The sequence below is a fragment of the Thamnophis sirtalis genome, unplaced genomic scaffold, assembly GCF_051295495.1.
Source record: "Thamnophis sirtalis isolate CommonGarterSnake01/CBP01778 unplaced genomic scaffold, rThaSir2_p1.2 scaffold_4, whole genome shotgun sequence".
NCBI classification, from domain to species: Eukaryota; Metazoa; Chordata; class Lepidosauria; order Squamata; family Natricidae; genus Thamnophis; species Thamnophis sirtalis.
Window position 1 is genome coordinate 90982347 of NW_028261384.1, and position 20782 is coordinate 91003128.

The 20782-nt window shown below is 40.8% G+C and overlaps 1 protein-coding gene across 1 annotated transcript in view; it reads left to right on the top strand.

Annotated features, from left to right (window-relative positions):
- ADAM11 (ADAM metallopeptidase domain 11) overlaps nucleotides 1-20782 on the top strand; it is a 91534-nt gene that overhangs the window by 47722 nt on the left and 23030 nt on the right. The window contains exons 11-16 of the mRNA XM_014076414.2: nucleotides 5747-5818; nucleotides 9286-9452; nucleotides 10933-11017; nucleotides 11641-11731; nucleotides 14099-14150; nucleotides 18772-18871. Coding sequence (XP_013931889.2) covers nucleotides 5747-5818; nucleotides 9286-9452; nucleotides 10933-11017; nucleotides 11641-11731; nucleotides 14099-14150; nucleotides 18772-18871 — 567 coding nt within the window. The remainder of the gene's footprint in view (nucleotides 1-5746; nucleotides 5819-9285; nucleotides 9453-10932; nucleotides 11018-11640; nucleotides 11732-14098; nucleotides 14151-18771; nucleotides 18872-20782) is intronic.

Consider the following 20782-nt stretch of genomic DNA (forward strand, 5'->3'; position numbering starts at 1 on the left):
TCCAGTCCACCAAGTATTGGAAACGTCCCTTTAGCCATCTCGAGTCTCGGATCCGGGCCACTTCATGCGGGAGCTGCGTCTCAACCTCATGCGGTGACGGCTGGAGCAGAGACAGTTGGTGGAGAGGTCAAGCTGACCGCTCAGGGATCAGGAGCGAGAGATGGAACACCGGGTGCACTCGCATCAAGCGTGGCAGGGTCAAGCGATAGGCCATCGGGTTGATGACGGCCGCCACAGGGAACGGCCCAAGATACCGGTAGTCCAAGTTCTTAGCCAGCTGTTGGGACGAAAGATGCCGTGTGGACATCACATGCGATTTCCCACAGCCAACTCTGGCACCACACGCCGAGACCTATCCGCCACCCTCCTGGAGTCCTCCTTTGCTTTATTCAGATAGTGGCACACCACTTGGTGTACCGCCTGGAGCTCTGAGAGGAAGTCATGTGCTGGGTGGACCGGGGAGTCGACTGAGTAAGAGGGAAGAAGCGAGGGTGATACCTGACATTAGCCATGAAGGGCGTCACCTGTGTGGAGGTATGTTGCGAGTTGTTAAACACAAACTCCGCCACAGCCAGGTACTCCACCCAGTTGTTCTGCTGCTGATTCACGAAGCAGCGCAGGTACTGTTCCAAGATCCCAATCACCTTCTCTGTCCCCCTGTCGGTTTTGGGATGGTGCGCCGAGGACAAGCAAACCTGGACGTCCAGAGCCTCCATCAGCCCTTCCCAGAACTGGGCCGTGAATTGCATCCCACAGTCCGACATGACCCGATCAGGTAGGGCATGCAGCCAGAAGATGTGCTGGATGAACATGCGGGCGGTAGCGCGGGCTGTCGGCAATCTCTGACATGGGATGAAATATACCATCTTTGTGAGCATGTCCACCACCACAAGGACAGTGGTAAATCTTGAAGATGGAGGCAGTTCCATCAGAAAGTCCATGGACACGGCTCCCCAGGTCTGTCCAGGATTGGCAATGGCTGAAGCAGGCCTGGAGGAGTTCCCACCGCTGACTTGGCCTGCCGACACTGTACACAAGAGGTGGCATACATCTGTACGTCGTGTTGCAAGCAGGGCCACCACAAAGTACTGGAGACCAGGTTCAAAGTCTTGAAAAGGCCAAAATGTCCCGCCGCCAAGTTATCATGACACTGGGAGAGAATAAGTCCCTGGATGGGCCCTGTGGGCACATAGAGCCGATCCCGGTACCTCAAGAGGTCATCGTCGAATGTCCATTGGGAGGCCAGCCCTACCTCTGCCCTCCGTTGCTCCACCCACTTGTTACACCACTGCACATCCCATATCTGAGACTGTAAGTCCACGGGCTCGTGAACTGCAGTAAAGGATTCGAAGGGCAAAACTGTCTGGGGTGCAAGTGAGTCTGCAGTGTCAGAGTACTCCGGTTTCCAGGACTGGGCATCTGCCGTTTGGTTTTGCGTACTCGGGATGTAGGTCACTCTGAAGTTGAACCGGGCAAAGAACGGAGACCACCGGATCTGAAGCTGGTTTAACTTGCAGGCCGTTGTCAGGAACTCTAGCCAAGGTGGCGCAGTGGTTAAATGCAGCACTGCAGGCTACTGCTAGATCAGCAAGTCAGCGGTTCAAATCTCACCGGCTCAGGGTTGACTCAGCCTTCCATCCTTCCGAGGTGGGTAAAATGAGGACCCAGATTGTTGGGGGCAATATGCTGACTCTCTGTAAACCGCTTAGAGAGGCCTGAAAGGCCTATGAAGCGGTATATAAGTCTACTGCTATTGCTATTGCTATTGCTCTAGATTCCTATGGTCCATTTGGACCTCGGCTTGATGCCTGGCCCACTCCAGGTGATACCTCCAGGCCTCAAACGCCACCTTAATGGCCAGTAACTCCTTCTCCCAGATGGTATAATTGCGCTTGGAAGGATTGAGTTTCCACGAGAAGAAAGCACAAGGGAAAGGGGTACCTGCTAGGGGCGTGAGCCTGCAGTAACACCATGCCCACTGTGATGTCAGACGTGTCCGCCTCCACCACAAACGGACGATGGAGATCAGGGTGCTTCAGGATCGGCTCCTTCATGAAGCCGTGCTTCAGGGCCTCGAACACGTATTGTTCCATGGGCCCCCAGCGAAACAGCACTTTCTTCTGCAGGAGCCAAGTGAGGGGCGCAGTCAGGAAAGCGAAAGTGGGGATGAAGGGCCGGTAGTAGTTGGCAAACCTGAGGAGTTGTTGGACATCCTTCACTTGCCAAGGAGGTTGCCAACTGCGAAATGCTTCTACCTTGCCCAGCTCCATCGCAATTCCTTCAGGGGAGATACGGTGCCCCAGGAACTCGATGGTAGTCAAGAGCCAAGGTGGCGCAGTGGTTAAATGCAGCACTGCAGGGTACTGCTAGATCAGCAGTTCAGCGGTTCAAATCTCACCGGCTCAGGGTTGACTCAGCCTTCCATCCTTCCGAGGTGGGTAAAATGAGGACCCAGGTTGTTGGGGGCAATATGCTGACTCTCTGTAAACCGCTTAGAGAGGGCTGAAAGTCCTATGAAGCGGTATATAAGTCTACTGCTATTGCTATTGCTATAGTCTGCCAGAACTGACACTTCTCCAGCTTTGCGAAGAAATCATGCTTCCGGAGTCGTTGCAGGACCAGACGTAGGTGCTGCAGATGATCCTTCCAAGAAGTCGATTAAATCAAAATGCCGTCCAGGTAAATGATGACAAACTGATCCAAGTGGTCCCGGAAGATATCATTAATAAAGTGCTGGAAAACTGCCGGGGCATTAGTCAATCTGAATGGCATGACTGTGTACTCAAAATGTCCATACCGGGTGCTGAAGGCCGTCTTCCATTTGTCCCCTGCCCGGACTCAGACCAAGTTATAAGCACCGTGCAAGTCCAGTTTCATGAACAATGTTGCCTCCTGGAGCCACTCCAACAATTCAGGAGCAGTGGGTAATGGTTGTGCACTGTGATGGCATTCAAGTGATGATAATCACAACATAGTCTCAGATCCCCAGTCTTCTTTTTGCTGAACAAGACCGGGGCAGACAGTGGCGAAGACAAAGGCTGGATAAAACCCGGGTGAGGTTCTTGTCCAGAAAGACCAGCAATGTGGCCAACTCCGGCTCGGACATGGAGTACAGGCGACCCAGAGGGAGCTTCGTGTCTGGTACCAAGTCAATGGGGCAGTCATAAGGCCAGTATGGCGGCATTTGGTCCGTCTCCTGCTTTCTGAAGACGTCTACGAACTCCGCTAAGTCTGGCGGCAAGGACATTCCGGGCGAACTGAGCACGTGCCCTGTACAGACATGACGGGTGTGGTCAACACATTGCAGGGATGGGAATGTCACCAGGTTCTGGGACCAATAAATTTGAGGGTCGTCTGCCCGCAGCCAAGCCAAGCCCAGGACCACAGGGAAATGCAGGCCCGAAGCAAGGTAAAACTGGATGGCCTCTTCGTGATCCCCGAGAACCAAGCGGAAAGGCTGCATGGCGGCCTTGATAGGCCCAGACAGGAGTACCCGGCCATCAATGGTCTTGACCAGCATCGGTGGGTCCACTGGACACAGAGGGACAGCGTACTTGGTCTGTGGTGGCCCCAGAATCGACCAGGGTTTGGGCTGGAATCTCCGGTGGACTACCAGACAGGAGAATGCGTACTGCCAAGATCATGTGCCGGAAAGGGTTGTCCATCTCTGTTTCAGTGTGCGCCCGACCCAAGGTCTTCCTCAGATCGGGCTCCAGCCATTTCCTGACAAGTTGTTCTGGAGCTGAGGGGTAGGCCCCGGACCTCGCAACCCCCCTACTCTTCTTGGGGCAAAATGTAGCCAAGTGTCCAAGATCCCCGCAATAGAACCACAACCCCCCTGCATGCCATCTGTCCATCTCCGTTCGCGACAAGCGGGATTTGGTGGCGCCCAAATCCATGGACTCCTCCCGTGGAGCTAGGATCCATCCGAGTCCATCAGCAGCTCAAATGGATCCTGCTGGGCCACAACAGTCTTCAATTGGTAATTTGTTTGTTTATTTCTTTTGTTGCAGATCTATGTTTTGTGCTATGCATTCACAGCAGAGTTACTAATGAATCCCTGATAATTATAGACAATTATTCAAAATTGTGATAGGGGCCTTTAATTTATGATTTTATTATTTAATATGCAAAATGATGTTATTCTTTCCTAGCATGTTCAAATAACAATGATGAAATAACATGTATAATGAAAAGTTCTTTCTCAATATTGAACAGACTGGCAAATTGAAGACCACTACGAGATGACTTATCAGTAATGTTGCTATTAATCTGAATTCTTAATGACTTTATGGATTCTTCCATATGGGAAACTATGAAATATTTATTTATTAAATGTATACGCCTCCATCATTATCAAAGTGATTCATTTCAAATGGTTTAACGCTGTCTTCTTCCAAGTTATTATTATGGCATCCCAATATAGTCTATATCCTTGACCTATCTTACTGAATTAATTAGTAATTAATTAAATAATTATACTACCAGGAAATACTTGAGTTGCAGACCAGACTGAGAAATTTAAAAATATCTGATATGTCCCCAAAGTTATCAACATCCAAGCAGGGGTTGGCTTTTTATCAACAGCAGTTGAGCTTGATTCAAATGGAACTTCTTTATTCCAAGCAGGAAGTTTTTTGCAGGAAGCAAAAAACTGGATCAGTGCTTGAATACTTGCTCAGTTAAAGATGTGATCAAAGAGTGCTACATTGGTTAGAAAATCTTGGAATTATTGAGTTAAAAGGAATCAGTAATCTGATTCTCTACAGGAGGCTGCCATTGAAATATATTCAGAAGCTACAACTGATACTGACCACAGAGACAGTTCTGGAGGCTCTTGGGTGGACTATTTCACAGCACTATTTTCACACTGCACTGATTGTAATCTGCTTCTGGATCCAGTTCATGGAGTTGGTTATCATCTTCAAAGGCCTTTGTGGCATGAGTCCAGAGTATCTAAGACAAGGATCTCCAAGCTTTTCTCGCTTGGGAATTCTGGGAGTTGAAGTCCACCAGGCTCAAAGTTGCCAAGATTGGAGACCCCTGATCTAAGATGATGTCTCTCCCAAAGGTGTTGGCCTATCCTCCTTACTCCAGCAGAAGATGCCTACTTTGGATCTTATCTGCCAAAGAATTTACGGTTGGTGGTCCAAGGGAAAAGCCTTTTGTGGCCCCTGTCCTTTGGAATATTCTCCTGCCAGAGTTGAGGTCCACCCTCCTGGTCTTTTCAAAAGAGCTTTAAAACCTGGCTCTGCTGGGGGACCTGATAGGAATGCTTTATGCTGGGGTGGCTTGCAGGGTAGAGAGAAAATCTCCACCCCTGTTTTGCCTGCCCGCTTTATTTTTAACCTCCATTTATTTGTTCTTAATTTTAGTCATTTAGTACTACCATTTTTAAACATTTTGTAAGCTTCCTAGATTTGCTGCAACAGTAAAATGGGTGGCATATGAAATCAATCAAACAAACAAACAATTCAGTACAAGTTTCAGAAAATTATTTACATGGGCTTATTTCTGTGCAAACATGATAAAAGTTCATGCCTAAGAAGGAAATCATTTCCAAGAATGTATGCATGTGTTAAGAGTGGAATTGACCTAATGGCTGCTTTTTTAAGTTGGGGAAAGTCACTTCATGAAGAAAGAGGTAGAGAGAGGAAGACCCTCACTGTACTGCTTCAACCTCAGTTTTCATCAGATGACGATTGAGTTTCTTGAAACTATTTGTTCTGTATCTATTCTCTTCCAGTTTGAACAAATGCGTCGCTCAGTCAGCCTTACCAGCAACTTTGCAAAGTCTGTGGTAAACCTTGCTGATGTGGTGAGTGTGGAGTGCATTGCAGTTTTCTCCAAAAATTACATGCAAAAATATATTGAGAATGAAAAAAGAGAAAACCTGGCCCGATGCAAAGGATTCCATGGTAGGTCCCTTCTATAGGCCACCATCAGGTACAACGAAGTGACTCAGTCTATTGAGTTGTAGATCACTCTCACATATATGTAGTCTTAAATCCCAGCATCTCATTTCCACAACACATTGCGGCTAAGTGTCTAAGCACACATAAACATTGGCTTTCAAGTATCCACAATAATTTTTAGACAATGTTTCCCTGACACAGGTGTTTTCATATCTAGTACGTGTCACATTCAGAATAATTAAACAGTTAAATATTTTCCAATAACTCTGCTTGAGAAAAATGATCTGTCCCTCATATTGTGACCCCATTTCTAATAAAGAGGTACTATAAAGATTAGAGGGACATGGTGGCTCAGTGGCTAAGACACTGAGCTTGTTGATAAAAAAGATTGGCAGTTTGGCGGTTTGAATCCCTAGCATTGCATGAGTGAGCTCCCTTTACTTATCCCAGCTTCTGCCAACCTAGCAGTGCGAAAGCTCATAAAAAATGTAAGTAGAAAAATAGGAATCCCCTTTGGTGGGAAGGTAACAGCGTTCGGTGCATCTTCGGCGTTTAGTCATGCCAGCCACATGACCAAGGAGATATCTTCGGACAGCACTGGCTCTTCAGCTTTGAAATGGAGATGAGCACCGTCCCTTAGAGTCAAGAATGACTACCCTTACCTTTTACAAAGATTAGATTTAAAACTTCTGTTGAGAACTGTGCATGAATGTCAAATGTAGCTTGTTGGTGATGTCTTATGCATGCCTAAAGACCAGCCTCCAAAAATTGCACTATGTTGGATATCTCCTGGAGGAAAGACGAAACAAGGCTGGCCTCAGGGAACTTAAAGAAGATCTTAAGATTATTAGTGTCCCTAGGGCTGATGCCTAAGATGCTGCAAATGATTGAAAACCACTTCAAAACTCTTGCTGCCCAATGTGTTCTGCACAGGATCTGATGATGATGATGATGATGATGATGATGACGACATACCAAATTTTAATTCTCATAATTAGCTTAAGAAATGCAAATTTAGTTGGCCACACTTGTTGAGAAAATTTTTTCAGTTATCTTTATATTCTCCACTCACTCATCTTTTTGTTTTAAATCAGTAAACCCTTTAAAGAAAGAATTATAGACAAGGAGAGATGAAATATGTGTTAAATGGGTAAAGGGTAAGTAAGCAAAATACTAATAGTAAGATACAAATAAATAAACAAGATCTAAATTGCCTTGGAGACTACAGTTCTTACATAAAATATTACTTACATATGTAATTACAAAATGTATCAGCTTTTAAAGAAAAAACTAAGAATAACTATTAAGTTTTAAGCTAATAAAAATAGTATAGCATAAATCAGTAATTAAAATTATAAACTGTAATACCGTATATACTCGAGTATAAGCCGACCCGAATATAAGCCGAGGCACCTAATTTTACCCCAAAAAGCTGGAAAAGTTATTGACTCGAGTATAAGCCTAGGGTGGGAAATGCAGCAGCTACGGTAAATTTCAAAAATAAAAAATCAGTGTTATTTGAAACTCAAAGTTATGTTTATTCAAGGGACCCGCTTAATTAAAGTGTTCTATAATATCAGTATGACTTATAATACTGCAAGTCTGCAATATTAAAATACTTGTATAGGGGATCCCCGGGATCCCCCGAAGAGATCAAATCACAACCAGTATGCCACCTTCTTGGTATATTGTTTTTATTTTCACTGAGTTTTTAAAAATGAGCATTATTTCATCCTTTTTTTCTTTATGTTTGATTGGTATCTGCAATTTGTGTTAATTCTGTTCATACATATAATATAAATGAAAAACCCAGCTCTCTTAAAAAATATTTTAAGTTCTTTCTGGTGCTCCCTCTTAGAATTGGCCAACTAATATTTCTGTTCGCCCAACTAATGTCAGGCAGAGTTAACTGAAAAAGTAATTTTTCATGAAAGGACATTTTCCTAGGATTTTAATTGTTCTTACTGTCAGATTTCTCGTTATTTCCAGCTTGAGTCTCCTTCTGACAAGTTTCCATTGCTTCTTGTCCTGTCCTCAGGTGCTATTGCTGCCGCCGCCTCCTCCTCCTCCAACAGCACCAGCACATTTGCTGCCCAGCGCTGCGGCTGAGGTGAAGCCGCCAAAGCTCCCGCTGGCGCCCCCGCAGCGTTGGGCGGATATCCGGCAGTGCTGTTGGAGGAGGAGGAGGCGAACCAGCCTGCCATCGCCGGCCACCGCTAGCCCCGCCGCTCTTCCCACCCCCTTCCAAGCCCCACAGTCCAGCGGATGGAGCAGCGAAGCCCCGGGGCTTCGCTGCTGCTCCGTCCGCTGGACTGTGGGGCTTGGAAGGGGGTGGGAAGAGCGGCGGGGCTAGCGGTGGCTGGCGATGGCAGGCTGGAATCCCCTCTCCAAGGGATCCCCGTGCAGAAAATGCGGGGAGCAGCAGCGAAGCCCCGGAGCTGCTTCTGCTCCATCCGCTGGACTGTGGGGCTTGGAAGGGGTCGGGAAGAGCGGCGGGGCTAGCGGTGGCCGGCGATGGCAGGCTGGTTCGCCTCCTCCTCCTCCAACAGGCAACAGCACTGCCGGATCCAGTTGTAGACTCGAGTATAAGCCGAGGCGGCTTTTTTCAGCCCAAAAAGTGGGCTGAAAAACTCGGCTTATACTCGAGTATATACGGTAGATTGAATTTAATTTTCAAAATAAATTCTACTCTCCATAGAAAACTCCCATATTTTATATGCCTTTGATTCTTTGAATGAAAGAATGGCTAGCCAAATTGTGAGTGTGTGCTTTGATGTCTAGAATAAATTTGTATTTTTAAAAAAATAATTTTATTACAATTTATTTTTTATATTTAAATATTTAGACTTAATCTTAAATAATATTATTCAAGATTTCTTTTTGTTTCTAATGAAAAGAATATAATTTCCTTGTAACAGCTAACACATACAAAACTAATTCAATATACTTTGAAGGATTGTATATATTGGTAAAATTTAATACATGTTGCAACTAGGAATTCAACTTTTATAATATGTATAATTTTAATGGAAATTTATTCCCCAAAGTGCTGAGTTTTCAGTATTACTGTCAAATATGAAGCAATCATCTTCACAACAGAAATCATCTTATTTTCAACATTTTAGTAAATGAAAGAAATATGTCAATAATAAAACAGCAATAATATTACAATATTCAAAGTAATTTTAATCCCCCCCCTCACTAAAAATAGATGTGAAAATAAATTGTGGGTAGGAAATAAACTGCTTTAATCTTCATTTAACTTCAAGGGTACATTTGGAAAATTATGGCTGCTTGGAAAATGGGAAGGATATCACATATGGAAGGGGGAAAGTCTCCACCTTTAAAAAAAATCTTTGTTGGGTCACAGATTTTTAAGGAGCAGCTGAACACTCGTATTGTGTTGGTTGCCATGGAAACATGGGCATCAGGGAATAAGATCCAGACGGATGAAGATTCCCTCGAGACACTGAGAGAGTTTATGAAGTATCGTCAAGAGTCTCTTCCTGAACACAGTGATGCTGCTCATCTCTTCTCGTGAGTTTTAAACGGGAATGTGATCACTTTTATGTTAGAAAGATACAAAATTAATTATTATAGTTCTGATAGTAAGAATAGGCTGAAGTAATGTGTAAGGGATGTTAAAAAAATCTATGCACTTAATGAAACTTTTCTTTTGCGGAACAAGTTAGCCAGAAGATTGCTTTGCTGGTAAGCACACATAATCTATCTCCTGGTATTGTAGCAAAAGGGACACGGTGGCTCAGTGGCTTAGGTGCTGAGCTTGTCGATCAGAAAGGTCGGCAGTTCGAATGCCTAGGGGTGTGTAATGGAATGAGCTCCCGTTACTTGTCCCAGCCTCTGCCAACCTAGCAGTTCGAAAGGAAAAATGCAAGTAGAAAAATAAGAAACCACCTTTGTTTGGAAGGTAACAATGTGCGCCTTCAGTGTGTAGTCATGCCGGCCACATGACCATGGAGACGTATTCAGACAGCGCTGGGTCTTCCTCTTTGAAATGGAGATGAGCACTGCCCCCTAGATTTGAGAATGACTAGCAAGCAAAATGGCTTTCTATTATATGTTCCCTTTTATTTATATTCTGTTTTAGACCTTTAGAATAACATAGAGACATTCTTCGTTTATGAAGAGTATTAACTAATATAGTAGAAATAAGATGTTGGCAAAAAAGAAAACTTTGCCTGATTTTTTTTTTATATACAGCTAGTCTTCATTCAGTGACTGCTTCATTTAGCAATTGTTCAAAGTTAGAAATGGCATTTAGCACATAGCCTTATATACCACTTCATAGTGCTTTATAGCCCTCTCTAAGCAGTTTACAGAGTCAACATACTGCCCCCAACAATCTGGGGCCCCATTTTACTTGGAAGGATGGAAGCATGGTAATGAAAAAATGACTTCATGACCCATAATCACATTTACAGCCTTTGCAAGTATGTAAAGCAAAGGAAAGCCAAAGTAAGATTCCAAACACAGGTGTGCTTTCACTTAACAATCATTTCACTTAATGACTGAATTGCTGGTTCTATTTAAGGTGACTAAACATGGACTACCTGTATTAGATAATAACTGTATTACATGTTAAAATTATATAAGAGGCTCTCTAATATCTCTAATTAATATACTACTAAAATTAATGCCAGTTCTAGAAAGCGTGATTTTTAAAATAACAATTGCTTGTGATTCATGATTAAAATACTGTATATAGATTCATTTTATCAGATCTCAACAAAACAACAACAAGTTTGAATTAATGTAGATCAGCATATAAAATATGGCACAGCAATGCCCATTTGGACTTAGTGCTAAGGTCAGAATTTTTAACAAAGGTAACAGACTGATGCAAAGAAATGACCAATCCATACTCTTGCCGTATTTTGATAGTTTTCATTCTTCCAGGTTTAGTAAGTGAATGCGAACAGGACAAAAAATCTAGCAGGTCAAGGCTATCTAGCTTTCCCTTCACCTGCATAGTAAATATTCCTTCTTACTCTCCCAGAGGGCACACTTTTAGAAGCAGCCGCAGTGGTACAGCTTACATTGGCGGAATCTGCTCAGTTGCTAGAGGCGGCGGTGTGAATGAGGTGAGTTGGGTTATGATGACTGGGGCTGGAGTTTAAAGGTACAGAATCAAAGCCTGCCTGCTCTTCCAACTGTAACAAATTTGTCTGTTCTAAGATCTCAAGCTCATTTAGATTTCTTTTCTCATCTTGCAACTCCTGAGGCTTTGAAGATCCTTTTCCCTTGTGAAATACTACTCTTCTGCCCTTTAAAACCCTTTCAGGATCCCTTATTTTCTGTGAAGCCTTGTCTCCACACTCTAACTAAACTAATACTTATGATTTTTGCCACTACATTTGCTGACATTCAACCCTTATGCTTCCTTCCTCCTCCACTGTTTTCCCCTTCAGTCAACTAAATTTATACTGTAAGACGATTGGAGTGGTGCTTCTCTTGTTCCTTTACATGATTCTGCAAAGTAGCTGATGTACTGATAGGGCTCTTTACATGTCAATCATAGCCAGGAATTCATTGTTTTTTTCAGGGTGAGGAATATGTCCACAGAGAGAAAGGGCGGGGTGGGTTAACTTCCATGGGGCCTGTCAATAATCTGGAAAAGATCTGCTCTCAAAATTTTAACATTTTTATGATAGTTGATCTCTCCATACTGAGCCTATCCAATAACTTGTTGTCCTCCTTCCCAAAGTATGGTACCGTTGGAGCGATGGCAGTAACATTAGCCCAGACCTTGGGGCAAAACATTGGCATGATGTGGAACAAGCACCGTGCTTCTGCAGGTAAGTAACTGTGTGATGAGCCAAGTGTTTTCCTAGTCTCAAAGCATAATGAGAACCTGAGAATTGCTTAGACCAGTTCTCAACCTTTTCTTCACCACAACCCCCCTTTAAATACCTTTTGTGGCCATGAATTATGGCTAGAGACCTCCAAGACTTCACTCGAAATTTAAATCATAACATTTCTTCAAGCCTTCGCGGACCCCATATGATAACATCACAGCTCCCTAGTGGTCCACAGACCATAGATTGAGAACCACTGGCTTAGTCCAACAATAATTATATGGTTTGCCTAAAATACCTTGTTTCAAAGAGATTTGGAGCCCAACAGGCACTCTTATTCCAATAGATTTAAGAACTATTCCATTCTCAAGCTTTGTCTCCTGTTCTGGAGAAACTTGAAAAAGTAATTCTTAGTTTTCTAATTTAGTACTCCATTATCTATGTTGGGTTTGATATTTTTCATTTATCATGAACATTTTAGTATAAGTTGAGATTGTTTCTTTCAGATCAGCAGTTATTTTGTTCTGGTTTCCAATTTGGAAATCTGTACTTTAAAAGATTCTGAGTGGATAAGCCAAAACTGATGAAGAAGCCTGAATCTGGATTCACTATGGCTGTGGTTTATGTTGTCAATCTTCCAGATCTAATTTTCTTTTCTTCCATATCCTCTTTGTCAGTGTTTTGGCTGCTTCTTAAGATTATGATTATCATAATAGAATGGGTGAGCAAGGGCAGTTCTTTTGAGGTTAATAAAATGAACCTGGATAATGAATAAAATGTTACTGCAAATAAAATTGCAGATGGTCTTCCTGGAGATTCCTAGTTTAAAAAATTTCAACTAATTAACAGGTTTTGCATGTGTGTGTGATATATAATAGGTTATAAATACCTTATCAATTAACAATTTACATTTTTTGGGATCTCCTGAGATTGCCTGAAACATTCTCTAATCTGTTTGGTATGTAACCTTCATCTGCATATTGAACCTGCCTCCCCCCTTTCTCTTCATTCCAGTTTAAAACTACATTGGACTACCTATTAATAAATACTATTAAGTCACCTGCAACATTTTCTTTACTGAACATTATAAGCTATATTAGCTGGACATTGGAGGAAGTGTATTAGATAATGCATAGAGACCAACAGGTTACATTCTCAGGAGGAAAATGAAGGAGAATAATATATTAAAAATAAATGCACTAAAATGCATCATTACTTAAAAAAAGCAAGCACTAATATTTGTACATGCAGAAAAAGCCTTTGATAAGTTGGAGTGGGCTTTTTATTAGCCTTTTTAAAACAAAACAAATCCAAGAAAAGAATTTAAAAGTTGAATGAATAACAAACCAACAACAAGCAGCAAATGGAATATTTTCCACAAATTTTCTAGTAAGGAAACCCACTGGGTTAGGGTGTTTACTTTGTGACCCGTCAAAACCGCGGTAGACAAAAGCGCGCTCGACAAAAGTGCGTACCTGACGTCATCAGCAGCGTGACGAAAAAAATTAAAAATAAATTAAATTGAAATTAAAATAAAATTAAATTCACATAAAGGTAAGGCTTAGGTTTAGGGTTAGGGTTAGGTTAAGGGTTAGGGTTAGGTTTAGGGTTACGTTAAGCGTTAGGGTTAGGGTTAGCATTAGGTTAAGGGTTAGCGTTAGGTTTAGCGTTAGGTTAAGGGTTAGGGTTAGGTTTAGGGTTAGGTTAAGGGTTAGGTTTAGGGTTAGGTTTAGGGTTAGGTTTGGGGGGGTTAGGGTAAGGTTTTCGCTTTAATTTTAAATTTACCGCTCACAGCGCGATGTTTTAGTCGCGCTGTGATGACATCACATACGCGCTTTTGTCGAGCGCGCTTTTGTCTACCGCGGTTTTGTGATGGAACCGTTTACTTTCTTCCTTTGTTATTGGTTTATAAGTTTTGAGAGACAAAAGTTGGAAAGACAAACAAGCACTTGAAATTAAAATTCAAGGGGAGGAATATATGTAGGTGATATACTATCATGTAGTATCAACCACTATGCAACCATCAAAAGAGAACTGTCAAAATTTGTTAGGAAAGATTACTTTCTGACTCTTCTTGATATTTTTGCCAACAAAGATTAACATGACCATCTTCCAACAACATCTAGTTCAGATTTTATAGGAGAAAAATGGTTTAAGGCTTAATCTTAGAATGAGATGTTTTATCAAGGACAGTGAGAAAATAAATAGTACTTGATTATTTCAGCTTTAGGAATATACAATTCTGGGTTATGATTTGAAATAGGGGATTTGGACACAATAAATGTGAACAAGGAATAGAGAATGTATATTTCCCATAATTCTTTGAGAAGATCTTTCTATTTTTTTTATTGCTCCTTTTCTCTATAGGAGATTGTCGCTGTCCTGACTTATGGCTGGGTTGTATTATGGAAGATACTGGGTAAGTTGTAGAAGAAGTGAGGATCATATAAGGCCAAGGTTAATATTTGAGACCAGGAACCAAGGATTTATTAAAGTAAATTTGAGATCTGTTAAGATCTGTTTAGATCTTAACTTTACATCTTGCTAGCAACAGAAAACTCTCTTTGATTGATTATTGTTAAGTTCATCTATTTCCCTCTCTAGCTGACTTCAGAAGAAAGCAGGTAGCACTTTATACATAGGTAAAAGAAAGATACATCTGTTCAATTTTCCTTTTTTAGTAATCTGACATCTGCTACATCTTGTTATCTTATCAGTTTTTAAATTCAGCTTTCTATTAACCTTCCCTCCACCCCCATCCCTGCTGTCTTTTTCAAAGAAAGGAAAGGGAATTTGGGTCACTAATAGATCTTGAGAAAATCTCACCTTAAGCCTCTAGCATCAACTGGAAACAAATTCAAGATGCAGATGTACGGTTATATTAATGATTTTACATCTAGCCATATTGAGCTTACAAAACTTTTAAAATAATCTTTATTAGTGATTACAAAAACACAGATAAAAACTAAGAGAAACTATAAAAATTAAGATAAAAAAATAAAGTGCAAGAGAAAAGAAAAAAATATAATAGCAGAAAAAATATATATAAAGAAATAGCTCCGTTTCTTATCACAAGTATGAAAAATATTTCTAACAAATCATAATTTTATCTTGACAGTAACTAGCTGTAAGAGGAAACTAGGATTCCTAATGCTCAACCATTGGGATATAAACCAGCATTACTGCAGTTGCCAAAAAAAACACCCAATGCAGTCCTAGACTGCATCAACAGATCAAGATCACACGAAATGTTAGTAATGTTTTATACTGCCTTGGTAAGACTACACTTGGAATAATCTAAAGTGTTTTAGTCACTACGATACAAAAAAGATGTTAAGACTCTAGAAAACGGTTGCAGGAACTGGGTATGTCTAGTTTAATGAAAAGAAGGACTAGCAGTATGCCAATATCTCAGGGGTTGCCTGAGGGAGGGAGTCAAACTATTCTCCAGGGCGCAAGAAACAATGGGTGGGAACTAATCAAGGAGAGAAGCAACTTAGAACTGAGGAGAAATTCCCTGACAGTTAGAACAATTAATCAGTGAACGTTTGCCTCTAGAAGTTGTGAATGCCCCAACACTGGAAGTCTTTAAGAAGATTTTGGATAGCCATTTGTCTGAAACGGTATAGGGCAGCGATGGCGAACCTTTTTTGGCGTGCGCGCCATAAGTGGGGGGAGCGCAGGGGGGTTGTGTGTGAGCTTGCTGCACCCATAAAGCAATGTGCAACCCCCCAGTGTGCATGCACGCACTACCGGCGCTCCCCCCATTTTTTGCATGCTTTTTTCGTTCCTATAAAGCCTCTGGAGCCTGGGGAGGGTGAAAACAGCCTCCCCCGCCCCCTCAGAAGCCCTCCGGAGGCTTCAGGGACCTTTAGGAGGCTTCCCTGAAGCCTCTGAGCAGTCAAAATGACCCTCTGGGAAAAGCGGAAGTCACTTCCGATTTGCTCGGAGGGTCGTTTTGAGTGCCCCGAAGGCTTCAGGCACCTTCAGAAGGCTTCCTTGAAGCCTTTGGAGCAGTCAAAACGATCCTCCGAGCAAACTGGAAGTCCATTTCTGAAGTTCCGGTTTGCCCGTAGGGCCAGTTTTTTGCACTCCAGAGGCTTCAGTGAAGCTCATGAAGCTTCCGGAGGGTCTCCAGGGGTGGGGGAGGCTCTTTTCGCTCTTCCCAGGCTCCTATAAAACCTCTGGAGCCTGGGGAGGGCAAAAAATGGCTTTAAAAAAGGGAGCACGCTGGCCAGCTGACAAATGGCTCTGCATGCCACCTGTGGCACACGTGACATAGGTTCGCCATCCCGGGTATAGGGTTTCCTGCCTAGGCAGGAGGTTGGACTAGAAGATCTCCAAGGTCCCTTCCAACTCTGCTATTGTATTGTATTAAAAATGGTGAGAAGAGCAACAAAGATGATTAAGGGACTGGAAGCTAAATGTATGGTGAATAGTTGCAAGTTCTAGGTTTGTCTAATCTAATGAAGAGAAGGACTAAGAATGACATGCAAGCAGTCTTCCAATATTTGAGGGGTTGTCACAGAGAATAGGAGGTCAACCTATTTTCCTAAGCACCTGAAAGCAGGAATGAAAGCAAGGGATGAAAACTAATTAAGAAGAGATCAAACCTCGAACTAAGGGAAAATTTCCTATCAATAAGAGCAATTCATCAGTGGAAAGGCTTGCCTCCAAAAGTTGTGGGTGTTCCATCACTTTTTAAGAAGAGATTGGACAGTCATTTCTCCAGAATATCACTTCATCTCTTCAAAATCTCTTCAGAAAGATTTTTTTCTGAGTCTTTTGCATTTATTTATTTTTGCTATGGATTGAAGGTGACTCACCCTATGTGATGTTCCAAGGGTTCTTAATATTTAAAAAACAGTAAAAATAATTTCAGAAATTATTAAGAGATGAGGATCCTAATTGAGAGTTACCAGAAATACTAATGCATCTATTTTAAACTTAATCCAAAAACACCCATAATATAACCTTTCCTTTTGTATCTCATGCTTCATCTATAAAGAAATCTTCCCAAACCTTATTATCCAATCACAATAAATGAAAACTCATTAGTTTTATTTTATCCTGCTCTTATTATTTTTATAAACAACTCAAGGTGACAAAGATATAATATTCTTTTCTCATATTTTCACCACAACCATCCTGTGAGGTGAGTTGGATTGAGAGAGAATAACTGACCCAGATACCCAGCTCTCATGCTTAAGGCTGTGTGAAGGAAAGGACCACATGCTTACATTAACATTACTTAAAATATGTAAAATACAAAATAAATTATTTCCCCATATCTCTTATCTGAGAATAGAACCTTAAAACCTCTTTATTCAGTCCTAATTAGCAAACAGTCCATTGATGAGTTTCAGACAATGTATTTGTTTTACCCTTGATCAATAAACCTACTTTATATTTGTTCTGTTTCAGTTTAGCATACAAACATATGCAGGCAGTTGCTATGGAAATAAGCAGTTAATAGTAGACTAGATTGTAAATCAGGGTCTGTGCAAAGAGACCTTGCCTGAATAAATTGCTTTGAAGTTTAAGAAGCAATAGAGTGATCCAGTTCATTCATTCCAATCAGCCAATCCAAATGTCAAAAGTTCAAGGATAAGTTACACAGGAATTATTATCACGAACTAAAAATCCAAATTGTTATTTCCAATAAAGAGTAAAGGAAAAGCAGCTACATAAATCTATATGCAGTTGGCTGCAATTACTCAGGCTTTGTCCTTTACTCAGTGAAAAGCCTAATCGAGTAGTTTTGGTCTACTGGGGCTTGAAGATCATGCCTCATCATCTGACTGCTCCGTCGATCAGGAGATTCCTATGATTGCTCAGCCTTTTCAGATGAATCCTGGCTTGAAGAATCTTGAAGCTAACAATCCATAAGACTCAGCTGGATCAACGTTGTCAGAGTTTGAATCTGAATTTTGGCTCATGACCATATTCCTTCCCCTTATTCTGTACAATTTTAGTTTTTAGTCCCCCTCAAATAATGTCCTAGAACTTTCCCCCCTCCTCTCAGAAAACCTTGAAACTTTAATAGCTCTCTTTCTTCAGAGTTTGATTTTTCCCCCATTTTTGCTTTGCCCTTTATCACAGAATTTGTACATTCAGTATTTCATCTCCTTCCCTACCATTCTTGTAATGTGTCATTTCCAGATTCACATTTAAATAGGTTTCAGTTTTATCTAGCAAAACTCATTCCTCTTGCACAATATCTTTTACAATCTGTTAACTATAAGTCAATATTTTTAAATTAATTTGAGTCTATTATCCCTAAATATCTTAAATTCATCTGATGTTAAAATATTTTGTTCTGTTCTTGGCAGATAATTTAGATATTTCTCCTTTACATGTAATCTTTAGTACCTTCTGTTTTGTCCTATGATTTGCCCAATTAAAGGTTACAGACACAAAAGTTTTAGTAGTATATATACAATTAGAAATCTTATTTCACATTTATCTGGCCCTTCAGTCTGTCATTTACTTTCCCAAAGCAATACTCTAATTACCCTTTTCCTATTTACTCCAAAACGGAATTTTTCTGAGTGTTTAAATTTTTATTTTAAAATTTGGATTGAAAGAGAGCAATCAGTGAATTCCATGAAACTTCTGTGCCATTCCAAGAGTTCTAAATATTTAAACAGTAAAAATATATATATCCAAAACTGGTTAAGCAATGAAGATTGGTCAAACTTAAAGTCCTTAAAGACAATATTACATTTTTGAGCCTAATGAACTCCCTTGACTCCCAGTTGCATTATACACAAGCGACCACAGAAACATTGGTTCTTGCTATCTATACACCAGTAACAGCTATCTGGAGTATGTATGGGCAATCTCACAATCTCTTCTTTCTCCAGGGAGATTTCAGTAGCACAGATCCAGCTGTAAGCTCCCAATTCAGCTGTAATGTTGTCCACCTGTTCAGGAACATCAATTTCTCACTGGAAGTCTCTGGACCAAGGAAAACGTTTTACTTCCTTTGAGATTTCATTGGCTTTTAATGTTTTATTGGCTCTCTTCCTGATACATAGATACTACCTGCCACGGAAATTTTCACGCTGCAGTGTTGATGAATACAATCAGTTTCTGGCTGAAGGAGGAGGAAGCTGTCTCTTTAACAAGCCTTTGAAGGTAACATTAAAACACTTTCATTTGATCACAATTGTAAATAAGAATTACTTCCAGACAACATTTTCCATCTATTATCTTATATCTTGGCAATTCATAGGACCAAAATTTGGTGAAACCAAATTCTTGTTTTGTGATCAGAATATCAGCCACAGATCTAGGTAAGATAGGACCATATCTTTCTTATGGTACTTTAATAGGTGGTACTACCTCTCAGTTGACCTACAAAATTATTGAAAGGATCAATTTCAATTAACTCATGCTGCATTTCATAATTGTTTTCTTGTCAACAATATGAAAGTAATTTGTAATTTGGAGGGGTTTTTTTCACTTTCCTAATCTGCTCTGCAGTTTAATGATTATTATTTTTTGCTATCTAAGCCCCATTTATTTTTTGAAGACTTGTCATCAACATGTGTTGCAAAGACTTTAGTCAATGCATTTTACATGTGTCTGCTATAGGCAAGCTTGAGTGACTTGCATAAAAATGCAGGATTGACTACTGCAAAGTACATGTACTGTAAGGTATCCTATAAAGAATGTTCTCTTGAACATACTTGAATTAAGTTAGCATTTTTACATTTACATTTAATTAAGATTTATAGGCCGCCCTTCTCCCTGAGGGGAGTATTTCAATTGGTTGTATGTAACTGAATATATAATACTGAAGGTCATTGCTAAAATCCAAGCAATATATGTGCCAATATCTATAGTTTGTTCTATATGAATCATAAAATATGTTTGAAAGTCACAATAAATTCTATCCACGATATTGAACATATATTCTGATTTAATACATCTTGTAAAATATTAAATCTTTGCTAACAAGAAAACTCAATTTTTTAGTATTCTAGAGGCCTACTGTATGTATAGAACTCTCGTTCAAAAATGTTTTCAAGTAGAATTAGGTTTTGTATAAGATTTACTTCTGAGATACAAAGTTATTTGGAACGTCAAGGCATACTGCCACTCAGTGGTGGGATTGAACCAGTGGTGGGTTCCAATTTTTTTTAGAATCTATTCTGTAGGTTTGGCTTGTTTTGTGGGAGTGGCTCACTGGGCATGTGACCAGGTAGGAGTGGCTTGGCAGTCATGTGACTGGCTGGGCATGGCCAACTTGTAAAATGTGGTGAAACTCACTAAATAACGCTCTTGCTTAGCAACCAAAATTTTGGGCTCAATTGTGGTCATGAGTTTTCTTTCTTTCCTTCCTTTCTCCTTCTTTCTTTCCCTTCCTTTCTCTCCTTCCCTCCTTCCTTCCTTTCTTATTTCTCTCTCTCCCTTCCTCTTTCTTTTTCCTTCTTTCTCTTTCTTTCTCTCTTTCTCTCTCTTACTCTTTTTTCTTTCCAAAGGGACACAATATATGGACCTAACTAGATGTTATGCATCATAAAATATATGGCACCTTACAAAACTGACCCACCAACTGAGCAACAGACACTTCACTGCTGTGAAAAAAATATTCCTTGTATTTACATAATATTCCACCTTTTATAGGCTTTATAAATATATTTATTTCCATAAGAGAAGAGAGAGATCAGCTGGAAGAAGTAGGCTGCATTATTAATCTGAGGGGACAACCAGCTTTACCTTTCCTTTTCATCCAAAACTGGTGAAATAGTGGTTATTCTGAACTGGTAACAGAAAAGGATGAAGTGAGGGGCCAATATTTTTGTCTCTTGTATCCACCCAATATAAAGGCATTTTTGCAGGTGCCTTATTTGTCTGGATAAAAAGAACAGCTTGAGAGGAACAGACATTTTATCAACTCAGGTACCTATTGGGTTTAATACTGTTTGGACAGAGATAGCTAGTTAGCTAGGTAAATAGAGATAGATAATGATAGATAGACAGACAGACAGACAGACAGGAGGGAGGGAGGAAGTTCCATCTTCTAAATCCATCTTCCAGCAT